The sequence below is a fragment of the Erythrolamprus reginae genome, chromosome 2 (genome assembly GCF_031021105.1).
Source record: "Erythrolamprus reginae isolate rEryReg1 chromosome 2, rEryReg1.hap1, whole genome shotgun sequence".
Taxonomy (NCBI): domain Eukaryota; kingdom Metazoa; phylum Chordata; class Lepidosauria; order Squamata; family Dipsadidae; genus Erythrolamprus; species Erythrolamprus reginae.
The window spans coordinates 172,209,617-172,225,095 of NC_091951.1; the positions used below are offsets into that span (position 1 = coordinate 172,209,617).

A 15,479-nucleotide genomic window follows, 5' to 3' on the forward strand; every position below is an offset into this window, starting at 1 on the left:
TAGCAACTGACGCAAATATAGAAGCATTCTGTGAAAAAGAAAATCAGTAAAATCCTCAAAGAGCATAATACATGTAGCAGGTTTACTAGGGAATTGAATGACCCTCACTCCAAATTTTATTTGAGTCCGAGATGTTCAGTGACTGATATATAAATGCTATCTAATACTAAACACCATCTTCAGTATCTCACATTAAAAAACACAGGTGGCAAAATGCAGATCAGACTCTGCTACCATAAAGGCAACAATTATACCTGCTATCATCAGTGAAGTAGACAATAGTTGACTAGATGTTGGAAGAAAGCACTTGTTAACACAGAGACACACAGAGTAAGAACAGAACTTTATGTTTTATGCCCCTTTCCCCCTGTATTTTTGTATTCTTGCCTACGGGACATAGCCAGTAGAGTTTTCCTCACTCTTCTCCATTTGGGCAGGTCCATGCCCCAGGTGGCCACCGTAGGACCCAGAATGCTGATGGCCTGATTTAGCAAGGTTCTTCCGTTCTAAATGTCATACAGTGCTAATCGCTCGCTCCTCTTAAAAATCTATTTTCCAATTTACACAGTGTGTTCAAAACTTCATCTTTAGTTTGTGTAATTTCTTCAGTAGGAATTCTGTAAGGAAACTTTGTTGTCTATCCTACCTTGTCAAAGTACCTCCACCCTTTGGGGATTTTTTAAAAATAATAATAATAATAATAATTTATTAGATTTGTATGCCGCCCCTCTCCGAAGACTCGGGGCGGCTCACAACACGATAAAAACAGTATTATACAGGCACAAATCTAATATTAAAAAACCCTAAAAAACCTATCATAATTAAAAACCAAACAGCACATACATATCAAACATAAATTATAATAAGCCTGGGGGAAAGGTGTCTCAAATCCCCCATGCCTGGCAGTATAGGTGGGTCTTAAGTAGTTTACAGAAGACAAGGAGGGTGGGAGCAATTCTAATCTCCGGGGGGAGTTGATTCCAGAGGGCCGGGGCCGCCACAGAGAAGGCTCTTCCCCTGGGGCCCGCCAGACGACATTGTTTTGTCGACGGGACCTGGAGAAGGCCAACTCTGTGGGACCTTATCGGCCGCTGGGATTCGTGCGGTAGCAGGTGGTTCCGGAGGTATTCTGGTCCAATGCCATGTAGGGCTTTAAGTCCCCTTTTAAGCTGACATCCATTGAAGGATGGAAAGTGGCTCTCCTACTGACATTAGTAACTGAGCCGAAATTTAAATCAAGAGGCAAAACAGGGAATGAAACACAAAGACAGATCAATACTACAAGAACAAGCATTCGAAACATAGCACGGTACAGTTATTTATTGAAATACCAGAAAAGGCCATTGATGAGGAAAATAGGTTGGACAGGAGGAACTTCCATTTAGTAAACCTTCTTGGTAGATTTAAAAATGCCACCTACAGGACATTCCGGCCAAATACAAGATGCAGTACAAACCATGCAATTTATTTATGACCAAGAAGGGGTAAAACACGGGATGTTTCTACTTCAATTCCACTCCCGCACGGAACTTGTCATGAAATGACTTTCCAAAGTAAGGGAATGAAATACAGACTTCTGGTGAATTATAAACAATTATAATACATTGCCCATCGGACTGGAAAAGGCTATAAAACGTCAAGTGGAAGGTGAGAGATGCGCAGAATGGCACATGGTGTCGGATGATGCTGCGTTTCATTGATGATACTTCATTTTCATTTAACCAAAGGGATACCGTCTTTCTCTCTCTTTTCTTGAACTGAGGCACATTTAACTACACAAGGAATTATCAGCTCAATCAAATCTGCCACAGAAGAAGATTCCTGTAACGTATGAGCAGTGGCTACAGGAAAAGTTGAGTTATTAAAGGGATTTGTTTTTTAAAAAAAGTCAGTCCTCGAACCTGGTGTATCCAGCAAGAACCTTTGATGCCAATGAAATAAATAAGTACATGAACGCTGATTCTGAACTGATACTGCCGACAACAAATCCTACTTGCAATTGTTTCACTCCATTTGAAACATTTATGAATGGAATTTATTTCTAATAAATTCTGGGGACATTTAGACCTCCCTGCCTGAATATATATATATATATATTTATATGTATATATACAAATTATTTTACAATAAATCCCTTTTGGCTTTTACAAGTGTAGCCAAGAGTAGCCACTGTAATGCAAATTCTCTTTTCCACACCCTATGCAATACTGCAAGTTTAGAACTATTATTTAAAATAATCTTATCCATGAATTACAAATAATAAAGTACTTTGCATATATAAATATTTCTAGCAGATTTTAGAATGTACATAAAAGATTCCCCCCTCACTTTGAATAAGCCCCTCCCCCTCAAAAAAAACATGCTTTCCTCCAGATCACCGCTGTTTTAATATTGCTCTGTACATGGCGAAGCCCAAAACAGCAAAGACTGTAGCACCAAAACTTGCTCGAAGCCAAAAGGTAGAGCTCTTGAGGTCTGCCTGTGTCACGTGCCTGAAATACAAAGAATATTTTTTTTTTAAAAAAAAGATAAATATTGAGATTATATTATATGCAAGCAACAAGCTCACTTTCAGAGATCTGCTATGGACTCTTTTAAGGCATTTGTAAACTAAATGTTTTTGATGTAACGTAGGGAAGTGAATGTTTTGCTCTGTCTACTCAGAAAAGAAGGGTTATATTTCAACTCAGCTAACAGGTCAATTTGACCGATCTGTAATTCCATTTACGGTACTTTTCACAGCAACATAAAGTAAATAGATCACTTTTAGGCTTATCCGGCAATATTAAGCTAATTGCTTTTATGCTTTTCTGAAGACTTGGGCATTGGGCGGTACACAGCTTGTTAACTTGTAGTTGTAAAAAGACTAACAAGTTAATCAAGGAATGGCTGTTCTAGAACAGGGGTCCCCAACCCATGGTCCGTGGCATGCCAGCAAGCAGGCCACGTAAACAAGCTAAGCTCCATCCATGGGATGCAGACAGCATGCAAAAGCACATCTCCTCTGGTCCACGGAAGAAACATTCCCCACAGAACCGGTCTCTGGTGTCCAAAAGGTTGGGGGCCGCTATTCTAGAATCATCTAAATATAGATTACTTAAATGTAACTTAATGATCCAAGAGCTGTTTTTATATGTATTTAAAGCTTTAGTTCTATGCATCATCCAGAGTCCAATGGAGTTGGGTGGTCAATATATTGAAATCACATCACCCAACAAGGAAATCTTAATATACGCTGTGTTGCTTACTAATCAGCATTTTCATCTTAAGATTAATTACCTAAGCGATTTTATAGTACTAGCTTCTTTCCTGTGGTGTTCCTATCCAAAGGCAGAAGGCCTAACTACCGAAAATAATCTTGAACATCACCACACAATAAAACTGTTAGGCACACCAAATAGTTAATGAAACACAGATATTAAACAGGTGAAACCAAAATGCAACAGAATAGTGTATGGAGGATGAAAAAAAAATGCATAAATTTAAGATCAAAATAGCAAAAATTAACCAAAACCAATGATCCAAGCCCGCCAGCATGCCAGTTTTGAGCATGCTCAGTTAGCTTTCATGAAAAACACAGCTAGCCATAATGCAACAGATAAAAAGCTATCAGCAAGGAGTTTTTGCAATGACCTTAGTTCAAGGCACAGTGATTCTCAATTGAGTATTACAGAATTGATATAGGACTGCATTACAGAATAGAACACAAGAAAGATTTCCCTGCCCTAGGCACTTTTAAAACTAAATCAGAAATAATGGGAAACTTACAAAAGAATACACCATTCCCTTCAGAAGAGCAGATTCCAAAGTATACTTTAAAGAACTACTGTAATATATTATTACCAAAGATCGTGAAAATATCTACCGTCCACTTATGAGGGTTAAAAATTACTGAATCGGCCATGCACAAAATGGCAGCACATATAGGAAGAACCAGAATTGAGAACTATCCCTGAAAGAAATATAACCTGATTATTATGAGAGGAACTTTTATTTTAACAAGGAAAAAAAACTTTTAAAAAAATAATACTCTTTCAAGGCTATTTGCCTCTAGCTCGTCTCCTATCATCTGAACTGAGCATGAAAACTTTTGAGATCCAGCTGTAAACAAGACTGGGACAAAACCATAATTAGAGAAAATCCGAGACAAATAGCATAGTCCAGTTTATCAGGCCAGAGTGAGTGTTCCTTTTCAGACATCCAGGCAACAACACATTTTGCATATTCAATGGCCTTGCTTGTTTATTGCTAGCAATCAGCGAAGCTAGCAGGTGCAAAACTATCTGCAGTTAATTGCAAAAAATTGGTTCTTAAGGGATGTGATCTGAAACAGGCAATAGATGCTGATAGGTTAGTTCTTTCCAATCTCTCACAGCAAGTCATTTACTGGATTTCTTCTCCATAAAGAGTTACCTGTCTTCCAATAACTGTGGATCAAGGGATGACCCCATGAAGATGGAATCCTCTATCGAGCTGACGGCATGTACTTGGTGAACAATACTGCTCTCCTCATCTGACAACAGCAAGGCACCCAACTCATCTATGTGGGCTCTCAACCTTTTTACACACATGCACACAGATGGCAGTTCACAGCATGGCTCAGAACAGGAAGTTACACATCAACATGGCTTACAATCAGTTTCAATATCTGTCTTTAATCAGAAAGGCTTGTCCGTAAGGTGCAGGTTAATAAAGAAGCATGGGAATTAGTGACAAGTCCCCCCAAAATATAAATCTCTTGTCAAAGTTTCTCCTTTTTCTATCCCAAGTGAGAGAACCCCCTCCCCCTTCTTTCCAGAATTCTTCTTCTACTTTGCTTTGTTTTTGAATTACTGTACATTTTTGTAGACATGCAATTTTGAAGAACAGGTCTATTGCAACACTGGATAGTGGCAATAAAATGTTATATGATTAGCAAATTCCTGCACAGTAGCTGATTAATGTAAAAGCCTATGGGGAAGGGGTATTCCAATTGAAGTTTTTGACCATACCTGCATTCAAAACAAGGGAATTCCTCATAAAAACTATCTGGGATCTGACTATGGCTTAACTTAACCAGCAACCGGTTAGGTCCCACAGAGTGGATCTTCTCCGGGTCCTGTCAACTAAAGAATGTCGCTTGGCGGGACCCAGGGGAAGAGCCTTCTCTGTGGCGGCCCCGGCCCTCTGGAACCAACTCCCCCCCAAATATTAGAATTGCCCCCACCCTCCTTGCCTTTCGTAAGCTGCTTAAAACCCACCTCTGCCGTCAGGCATGGGGGAATTGAGACCCTCTTCCCCCTAGGCCTTTACAATTCTATGCATGGTATGTATGTATGTATGTTTGGTTTTTTATATTAATGGGTTTTTAATTGTTTCTAACATCAGAGTACTATTGTACACTGCTTTATTGTTGCTGTTAGCCGCCCCGAGTCTCCGGAGAGGGGCGGCATACAAATCCAATGAATAAATAAATAAATATTAAGGAGGCAAAGATATTTCCCTCCAATATTATACTCAATGCTGGGAGTAGGAGAATCCCACTATTTTTTATAGCAAAGTACACAGACTAAAGTAAAAAATGCCTATGGGTGCCCTATCAATTAATTATGTTCAGGTTGCTATTAGATGGGAAGTAATTATTTCAAGTTCAAAAATATATTTGCATACTTGTGATTTAGAGACTCCAAAAGGCTACCCCACTTCCAGATCCTGCTCTTTTCATCATTTTTCTTCTTCTTCTCTTCATGCAGAACAGTAGGTTACAATGGTGAAAGGTTTCCCTCCACTCGTAATTTAACTCTAATTTACTAAACTGTAAACCGTGTTTAAAATAAACAATGACTCATTTTGAACAAGCCAATCTTTTTAAAAAAAGCAAGCCACGACATTTCCCCCCCCCCCCCCCTGCAATTAAACTCAGTTTGTCAGCCCGGTCAATCAAAGCAGAAGCTGGCATTTCTAAGCTCATCTTCTCTAACATGCAGAAAAAAAGGGAATTCCAGGAGAAGACATCCCTTCATATTTGCCTCAGACAGAGCTCATGAGTCCTAATTCTGTAGATCTCCTCACACTTTGGATAATCACCTTCAGATATTTATATACGAAGTACAGAAAATAAGTTAAAATTCACTATGTGCCAATAAATACAGTTTCATAAATAAAGTTCTTTATTTCAGAACCAGTTTTTGAAATTAATGTATGAGGAGACTGCTGGGAATGCAATTCATCTAGAGAGAACAATAGTGTGTATGTTTGTGTGCTAAAACATAAAAGGTGCACACATAATCAAGTAGAAAACCTTGTTTGAATTGGCTTCAAAAGCAAAAAGTGTATTTGCTGCCTCTCTTTTCATCACATTCATTCTTAGCCATCTATTATTTCAACATTATGATGACTGGGCTCAAAAGAAGAAATTGACAAGTTATAAACCAATTCCATATTGGTTCAAAAAATTAATAAAGAGGAACTATTAAATTTGCACAGTTCCTAGAAGTAGAAGAAAGATCACATAGAAGCAAGACACATATTTGTTTGGTATACAGTACTGTTGAATTCTTATCCCATTGTCACAAATTTGAAATTAGCAAAAATTGCAACAGGACTCCTGAATCCCGGCATTGGAGAATTCTAAATATTAAGAGATCTGCCATCAAATGTCAAAATCAGTGTCACCTTCCTCCTAGTATAATCAGCTGCAGCTGGAATGCTAGTACTATATTTTATCTTTCATTCACTTAAAATGAAAATATGTTGGCATCCTATCTGATAGTACCAATCATAAAGTAATGTGTTTTAGTTAGTGGCTAATCAGTGCTGAAACCGTCTTTAGACAATGCTGTTTTGTTTTTGTTTTTAAAATCTATGCATTTGCAACCTTTACCTGCTGAATTAACAGGAACTTACACATACCGGTAGATCCTTTTTGGCCAAAACCTACCACCTATGAAGACTGGGTACATGTTGGCTTACATATACCATTTACAAATACAGGTAGAATAGTCTTGTTGCCTCCCACTCATTTGCCTCTGGCTTCCCTTACAAACAAAAAGGCACACCTAATCTGGAGCCCAGCAGAGTAAATAGCACATAAAGGCTAATCCCATGATTAAGGGGACATCAAAGAAACATCAGGAACATGGTAGGAAAGATATACCAATGCACACAACAATGACAAGGCACATGTGGATCTGGAATGCCTCTGATGCTGGATGAATTCTCTACAAAACTACACAGGACAAATTGTATGGGAAAAAACCAGTATACTTTTCCAGCGTCTCTGTGTGTGGGTAATTCCAATATTATGCAATTAGCTTTTTCTCCCTCTCAATTATTTATTGCGTTCATTTCCATGAACTCAAATTAAAACTTGTATTTTGTTTACCAAAAACTGTATTTTGTCCAGTCAGCGAAGCAGTGGAAGTGATGTGCCGGTGCGTGGAGGCTGTTGGGGTCTGGATGGGTGTCAACAGACTCAAGTTCAACCCTAATAAGACAGAGTGGCTGTGGGTTTTGCCTCCCAAGGACAATTCCATCTGTCCGTCCATTACCCTGGGGGGGAATCACTAACCCCCTCAGAGAGGGTCCGCAACTTGGGCGTCCTCCTCGATCCACAGCTCACATTAGAGAAACATCTTTCAGCTGTGGTGAGGGGGGCGTTTGCCCAGGTTCGCCTGGTGCACCAGTTGCGGCCCTATTTGGACCAGGAGTCACTGCTCACAGTCACTCATGCCCTCATCACCTCGGGGCTCGACTATTGTAATGCTCTCTACATGGGGCTACCTTTGAAAAGTGTTCGGAAACTTCAGATCGTGCAGAATGCAGCTGCGAGAGCAATCATGGGCTTCCCTAAATACGCCCATGTCACACCAACACTCCGCAGTCTGCATTGGTTGCTGATCAGTTTCCGGCCACAATTCAAAGTGTTGGTTATGACCTATAAAGCCCTTCATGGCACCGGGCCAGAATATCTCCGGGACCGTCTTCTGCCGCACGAATCCCAGCGACCAGTTAGATCCCACAGAGTTGGCCTTCTCCGGGTCCCGTCAACTAAACAATGTTGTTTGGCAGGACCCAGGGGAAGAGTCTTCTCTGTGGCGGCCCCGAACCTTTGGAACCAACTTCCCCCAGATATCAGAGTTGCCCCCACCCTCCTTGCCTTTTGTAAGCTCCTTAAAACCCACCTCTGTCGTCAGGCATGGGGGAATTGAGACTTTCCCTCCCCCTAGGCTTATAAAATTTATGCATGGTATGTTAGTATGTATGATTGGTTTTTAAATTGGGGTTTTAAATTAACTTAAATTTAAATATTGGATTTGTTTACATTGTATTATTATTGCTGTGAGCCGCCCCGAGTCTGCAGAGAGGGGCGGCATACAAATCTGATTAATAAATAAATAAATAATAAATTTTGAATATGACAAATTCAGATGCTCAGAATACTGTCCAATGGAGAGTCCCTTTTTCAAACTGATCCAACAACATAACTCGCTAAAGGTCTGGGCTCCTAAACTTGCAGGATGATGTTTACCCAAAGACCTCTCAGGCTCTCTTTCCCATGACTGTATTTTAGGTTTTAAATATTATTTTAATGTTTAAAAAAATTAAATGGAAGCAAGCATACTCCAACAAACCTCCAACTTTGGCCGCCATTTTTATTTCCAAGAGAGAAAAGCTGGGTTTCATACAGGCAGCAAAATAATTCACAGAAATTAAAAATTGTGGATGGCTACATCCACTATTTAACTACTTTTTTTGGAGGAGGGTCAGCCTGCGTAGAAAAGATTAATGGGTGCTGTGGCCTTCGTTATGCTCTCTAGGGCAGCTAGGTGACTTAATGTTGGTGCAATAGTATGGGCTGTCATTAGTAAGACACAGCTTTAAATCTGCCCTCACTCATCAAAATTTACCTTTAGCGTACTGCTCTATTTGGGGTACTGCTCTATTTCAATGTGGAAAAATAGGAAAAGATAATATATGCCCCCTTGAGTGTCCCACCCTCCCAAAAGGCAAGATAACAAATAACGACTTTGTAAGCATCCCCATGACATGTTCTCAAACTCTTCACTCCAGCTAGCTCAAATATTTGGGGACTTCAACAGTAAAGTATATACATTAAATGTCTAATGGAGATTCTCAGTCATCCAGTTCATGGTTGTCCCAAAGGTGTTTTTTCAAAAGGCAACTGGACTTCCTGGAAGACATTTTGCTTCTCATCCAAGAACTGAAGAAGCTGTTGGAAAGAGAGGCAAAACATCTTCAAGGAAAAACAAAGAAAGCCCAGTTGCCTTTTGAAAAAGCACCTTTGGGATATTCTCATTGAATTTTTGAAAACTCTATGAGAGGTACAAGCTTTCTTTCTTTTTAAGATGATGAGGCAGAGGCAAAAATAGTAAATCAGTCTTTACCATTCATGGCACATGCAAATAGCAAAAAGCAAACGCCAAGCCAATGGTTTGAAAGCACACAATGAATTAGAAAATATACTTAGAAATGTAATATTTTTTAAAAAGATGCACAGGAATGCAGCAAGAGGAGTGTAAGTGCCAGCCAGAGAAATGAAAACGAAGACCTAGAGGAAAAAACAAATTAAATCAAAATAATCCAGCATGGTCAAATGTTCTCTTTCCCTAAACTCTGTGCGGTATATACTGCTTTACATACAACCCCACTTCTTTTGAAACCTGTAGAAGAAAAAATCCTGGCCAGTTCAAATCAACAATTTGTGTCTCTCACTTTCACAATAAATGAAATCCTAACTTTATAATGATAGATCTACCTGCCTCAACTGGAAGACCCATGGAGCTAAAGCCCATGGTTAAAAGTTTTATTTTTTTTTTACCTTTAATTGTCACACAATAATAGGAAATTTACTAATAGTCTCTTATCATTTTCTGTTTCAAGTGAATATAACATCTGATTAGATTTCTAGACTAAAGGTCAATAAATCCCTTTTTAAAAATAAGGCTACATCTAGTAGAATGGATTTTCTTTATCTGAATACATTTTTAAAACATAAACGATTCTCACTCATTCAAGCTTCAATTGTATGGCATTCAAAAGACAACTGGGCTCTCCTATTCTTATTGGGACTTTTGAGAAGAGATGTATAGAACTTCATTCTGTTAGTGAAACTAACATAACCCTCCACAACAAAAAATGCCTAATAAGAATTGTGTTATATCCACTGAATTGTGGGCAATCTGGAGGGAAATGGATAAAAATAAATGCAGGTTATAGCTAGTTCAGTTCCAAAGAGATTGATACTACTACTGCATTTTTGACTGTTTGACCTCCTCCATCCATCCATAATCCATTCAGTTGTGTACAAAAGTAGGCTATCACATGTGGAAAAAATAGGCGTTGTATCTTCCAAGCAGTGTAAAACTGTTCTAATGGATCGAAAGATTGAATATGTCCTGCTGAGACAGCTAACAATTTTGTTTTCCAGTTGACCTGGAAAAAATGGCATTCCTCTAAGCTTGGTTAGGTAAATGTTTCAAGGAAGACAAGAAAGAATTTCTTACAAAACTCTCTTCTAACAACCATCTTCAAACTAAATGAGATGCAGCACTAAGCAACATTTATGATGGAATATCATTTTTTAAATCAAAATAATCTTAAAATTATTTTTAAAAATTCTGAGAACTCAGAGTTCAGAGGAAAGAAAGAAAGAGAGAGGCGAAGATCAATCATACTACAGAATTATGCTAATGGATGGAGAGAGAAATAGAATAGATTGCATCCTTCATTTGATGGAACATTACAGATCATATGACCAAGTGCCACCATAACAAGTGAATCTAAATGTCTTCCTTCTAAATCAGAAATCCATAAGTTAGCACGAAATTTCATTTGCTTTTAAAAGGACCAGGCAGGAAATATTTTAGAGATAGCAGAGGAAGGCAATGTTTCTGTGACACAACAGAATGGGCTGATGGCTAATCATGATATTATTTCACCTATAGCTGCAGACTTCTGCAAGACATTTTGGATAAAGATAATTTCTACCACTATAAGGGAACCAGTCAGCCCTCAAGTCTAAGCTTCAGGTCGATTGTGAATTAATCTTCAAAACAAATATTCAATAAAGACAGAACTATAATTTCTTCAGTGTGTACCAGATTACTAGATTTGATATGTTTGGAAGGCAATGCTCCCCCCAAAAAGGCATCTGAAAGGCTGGTCAAGAGTAAGATCTCCCAGTGACTAATTTTATTTGATTGGTTGAGTGTCTTACACTATTTAAATTAGTCCTTTGTATCTATACTGCATTACTATTATTCTTCTCTTCCTTACTAGTATCTATCTCTTTAAGACTTATTACTATAACCAAGTTGTTTGTATCTTTCAATTATATTGTTCTTATTTATTTTATAGTATGATTTGACAGCTTATCAGTAACCTTGACTATCACTAAGTTTGACTATTGCTATATCTTTTTATTCTTGATGAATGTATTTTATTCTCCTTATGTACACTGAGAGCACATACACCTAAGATAAATTCTTTGGGTGTCCAATCACACTTGGCCAATAAAGAATTGAATTCTATTCTGTTCTGTTCTATTCTGTTTAGAGACAATTAGAATGGCCATTTGGATATTTCACTTAATCTGATTTGACAATAAGGACACAAAACCGATCTCTCTTTCCCCAATTATTGTTGGTTCTAAGTTCAATTGAAAAACAAGGAGCTTAGCGGTTAACTGTCTGATTGATCTCAGAAGGCTTTGGGGGAGTTTATTTAACATAAAAAATATCACTTAAACCATTTGGACAGGTACTATTGCAGTGTCTCAAAACTGGATCAGAAAAAGAATCTGTTTGAAGTGATTGAATGGTCAATTAAATGGCAAACAGAGGGTAACTTTAAGTACGTGAAAAGTAATGCGTACGACAGCACAACACTGATGGGCTTTAATATATTAGGAAGAAGATCTGAAGGTTATAAAGGATATTTCAATGAAATTGCTGGCTTAATATGTTTCAGCTATGAAAAATGCAAAGTCCATGTGAGGGAACATTAAGAAAGAGAATAAAATAAAACTATCAACACCGTGTCCTAAGATAAATCTATGGCACAGTAACATCAGGTAAACTCTGAATGCTTGCCATAATGATCAACAAGCTACAATACCTTTCTTATGAGCTAAGAGTAACATATTTGGAGTTCTTTTAGCTTATAAAAATGATAACCAAGACTGAAAAGTATGTGATCACGGTATATAAAATCATATATTGCGTAAAGACAGCATATTGTAGCTTGGTCTTAGGAGACCAAGATCAGAGGTTAGCTGCAAAACTGACTGGAAGATGATTTAGGAGAGACATAAAGAAGTACTCCTTCCCACAGCCCATAGTAGTGAATGCTCACTAACTTGGATGGTTTTCAAAGAGAATGAATAGATTAATGGAGGATGGGCTTCTTGAGGGCCAACATCAGATTAGGGGGAGTATGCCTACAAACACCAGTTGCAGGGAACCAACTGTGGAAGATATTGTCACTGATGCTTGCAAGAAGTAGTTGGTTGATTTTGTCTGTAGTAGGTAAGTAGTAGTAGGTGATCTTTTTTCTGATTTGGATGCTCTAAGATAGATATTAAATTACTATTCTATGTCACATTCAAAAAATGAGTGGGTATCATCTTCAATGGCAGATGGTATTTAAAACAGACACTTCTTTTTTACCATAATTCTAATCCAATGAAGATGGGTAGAAATGGATTTTTATTAATATGGCATAATTCCTTCCAGCCATTTTACCTATGATTATATATTTTCTTGCATTTTTCTTATTTCAGGGATATAATGCTTTTATATTCCTCCACACACTGAAATAGTAGAGCAAACATTCATGTATTCCAACTTTATATATCAAAATGCATAATCAAAGGACGTAAAATAATAATGCTGCCATAGAAGGAACTGCAGTATCACTGAAAAGGAATTTGATTTGAACTCTCATTCATTCTTTAGGCCAATGTGCCTCAAATGCGACCATGCAAAGAGTCCGTTAAACCTATTTTTGTCTGTATGAAAACATTTAAAGAATTTGCAATGCGGCATTAATGAGATGTGGTACTGCTTGCGAGAAGGAACATTTTTTATTAGATAATTCTTTATCTTAAATTTTCTTTCCAAACCAGTGGAATATCCTGAGCAGAGAATCATTTGTGCATTCTTAAAATGAGTAGCATTTTGTTAAAGAGGGTTGATTTAGTTGTTAAAATGCCACAGATCTTATCACATCATATCCATTTATAAGGACCAAATGGTATACGTTCCGAATGCTGGAAGTAAATGTAACTAATATTTAGGATGTTTGTCATTGGGTGTGTGTGCATCCTCCCCTCCCAAATTGATTGTCGGGTAAGAGACAAAACCATGGTTTCAGAGACGAGTGTCGACTCACTGACATGTTGATTTTATGGATGGAGAAATAAGGTTTGACTCCTTTCTCAGAGTCGGTAAGAAAAATATAAGTTGATGAAGACTCTCCGGGCCATTACTTCTGAATTGCTTTCCCAAGCCAACTCAATTCCTATAACTGATGCCAAGTAATCACACTGATATTCTTCAAGGTTTGTTACCTTGAACAGAATAGAAAAAATACTATTTACAAAGAGAAATATCTTTTCTCGGCCATCTCTGTCCACCCAGTAGCTTCTCGTAGGTAAGGTCTCTCTGAAGTCCTTAAGGGCCAGGGGCTCACCTTTTATGTTGGTGCCCACCTGCTTTGGAAGATGCTCCAACCAAGCCCAAGCCAGTACTGTACCAACATTGTGGGGGGTCAGAGAAGTGGACCTGGTTATGTTGGAAAGCCCTTAGGGCTGGATGATATAGCAGTAGGCAATTATTAGTTACGAGATTTTCCTTGCTGTGTTAATAGCTTCTATTACTGGGGTTTAGGATTTTTTTCTCGTAATTTTTAAAAATTTTACTTTTTTGTGCTATTTGTAAGTCATACATCATCTGTAGCAAGTCAATCAATAACTGGCAGGACATTTGGCTGCTTAATGGATATGGTGTGACAGGTCTGTCAGTTTACAAAAGTTCAGCAATGGGTTTCATTCATGTAATTTCCAAGCACAGCTGGTACCTAGTAAATAAAATCAAAGACCTGTTAAGAACTGCGGTGAAGAGTTTGTTCTTTACAGATTGCAGCAAGTCTGAGTTGAGGAGGTTCTGACAGATGCAAAATGTACACCTGTTGCAGGTGCACATACAGCGTAACCGGGCATGGCTGCGAAAACACACAGAAGGACAGGAGTTGAGACCTCGGGCAGAAACCATGAAGAAATCTGAGCCAAAACCAAGAGAAATAGGAACTGGGAACATTTCGGGTGGGAGTAGGGGGTCAGGAAGCGAGGCAAGGGTAGAGTCAAGCTGAGCTAATTTCCAGGAGGAGCGTACTGTATTTTAAGGGACTGCGCTGATACACTGGCGTCCCCATAAGGGAAAACCCCGCAAACAAACCCAATCCGTTAATCACCCACATTGGGCTTAGAACGGACCCCTAACAGAATCTGCCTAGCAGAAAGCAGCTCCTCCTTAATCCCTGGTAAAATTAGGATTCAGTTTCCTTCTTTAACTGAAAGTCATTAAGCAACAGCTACCCTTACCTCTGACATCCCAACCAACACACACACACATGCTTAAGAGAATCAAGGGAAGAAAGTTAAATACGCCATTGCTTAGATTTCTCCAAATATTTAAAATATCCCAGGTTGGCAAACAGAAATTAAGAAGAGCAGAATTTCCCGAATTTAAATGTCTTCCACCACCACCCTCCCGCGCAACTCCAAAATTGGACTCTCCAAGGAATAGAAGAAGCACCTTTACCTTCGCTGAACAACTGAAAGCCTCCCACCCAGCAGCACACCGATCCTTGCACCTTCAAGATGCTTCCCTGCGGTCTAATTGGGTACAGAAAGATGGCGGTGTTTTGATTTTATTTTATTTTTAAAGGAGAATTTAGGTCAATAGCTATTTATGAGAGAGCTACAAACAGAAAAGCCAATATTTAAATGGCAACGTATTTCCAATTCCTGGCTATAAGAGCAAACTCTTTTGCCATTTGGTTTTTTGGTTTTTTTCCCCAGTAGTGGTGAAGGGGACGCCTGGAATAGAGGTTGCTTTGCATAGACTTTGTCTTTGCAGAAACAACTAGGAAGCTTATATTCCAGCAGAACCATAGATACTGGGGATATATATATACAGTGATACCTCATCTTACAAACGCCTCGTCATACAAACTTTTCGAGATGCAAACCTGGGGTTTAAGATTTTTTTGCCTCTTCTTACAAACTATTTTCACCTTACAAACCCACTGCCGCCGCTGGGATGACCTGCCTCCAGACTTCCGTTGCCAGCGAAGCACCCGTCTTTGCGCTGCTGGGATTCCCCTGAGGCTCCTCTCCATGGGAAACCCCACCTCCGGACTTCCGTTGACAGCGAAGCACTTGTTTTTTCGATGCTGGGATTCCCCTGCTGGGATTC

General features: G+C 38.7%; 1 protein-coding gene across 4 annotated transcripts in view; it reads right to left on the reverse strand.

The window, feature by feature from the left end:
- Positions 1 to 2,368: 2,368 nt before the first annotated feature.
- The window catches only part of RHOT1 (ras homolog family member T1), a 58,869-nt gene continuing 45,758 nt past the window's right edge, over positions 2,369 to 15,479 (reverse strand). Inside the window, exons 19-21 of one of the 4 annotated variants that reach the window (XM_070740439.1) lie at positions 14,080 to 14,223; positions 4,414 to 4,557; positions 2,369 to 2,492 (exon numbers count right to left, since the gene is read on the reverse strand). In XM_070740439.1, the coding sequence (XP_070596540.1) occupies positions 2,375 to 2,492; positions 4,414 to 4,557; positions 14,080 to 14,223 (406 nt within the window). In that variant the 3' untranslated portion in view covers positions 2,369 to 2,374. Of the gene's footprint in view, positions 2,493 to 4,413; positions 4,558 to 14,079; positions 14,224 to 14,822; positions 14,897 to 15,479 lie in introns of all 4 variants that reach the window. The other 3 variants (XM_070740437.1, XM_070740436.1, XM_070740438.1) reach the window with 3 other exon arrangements.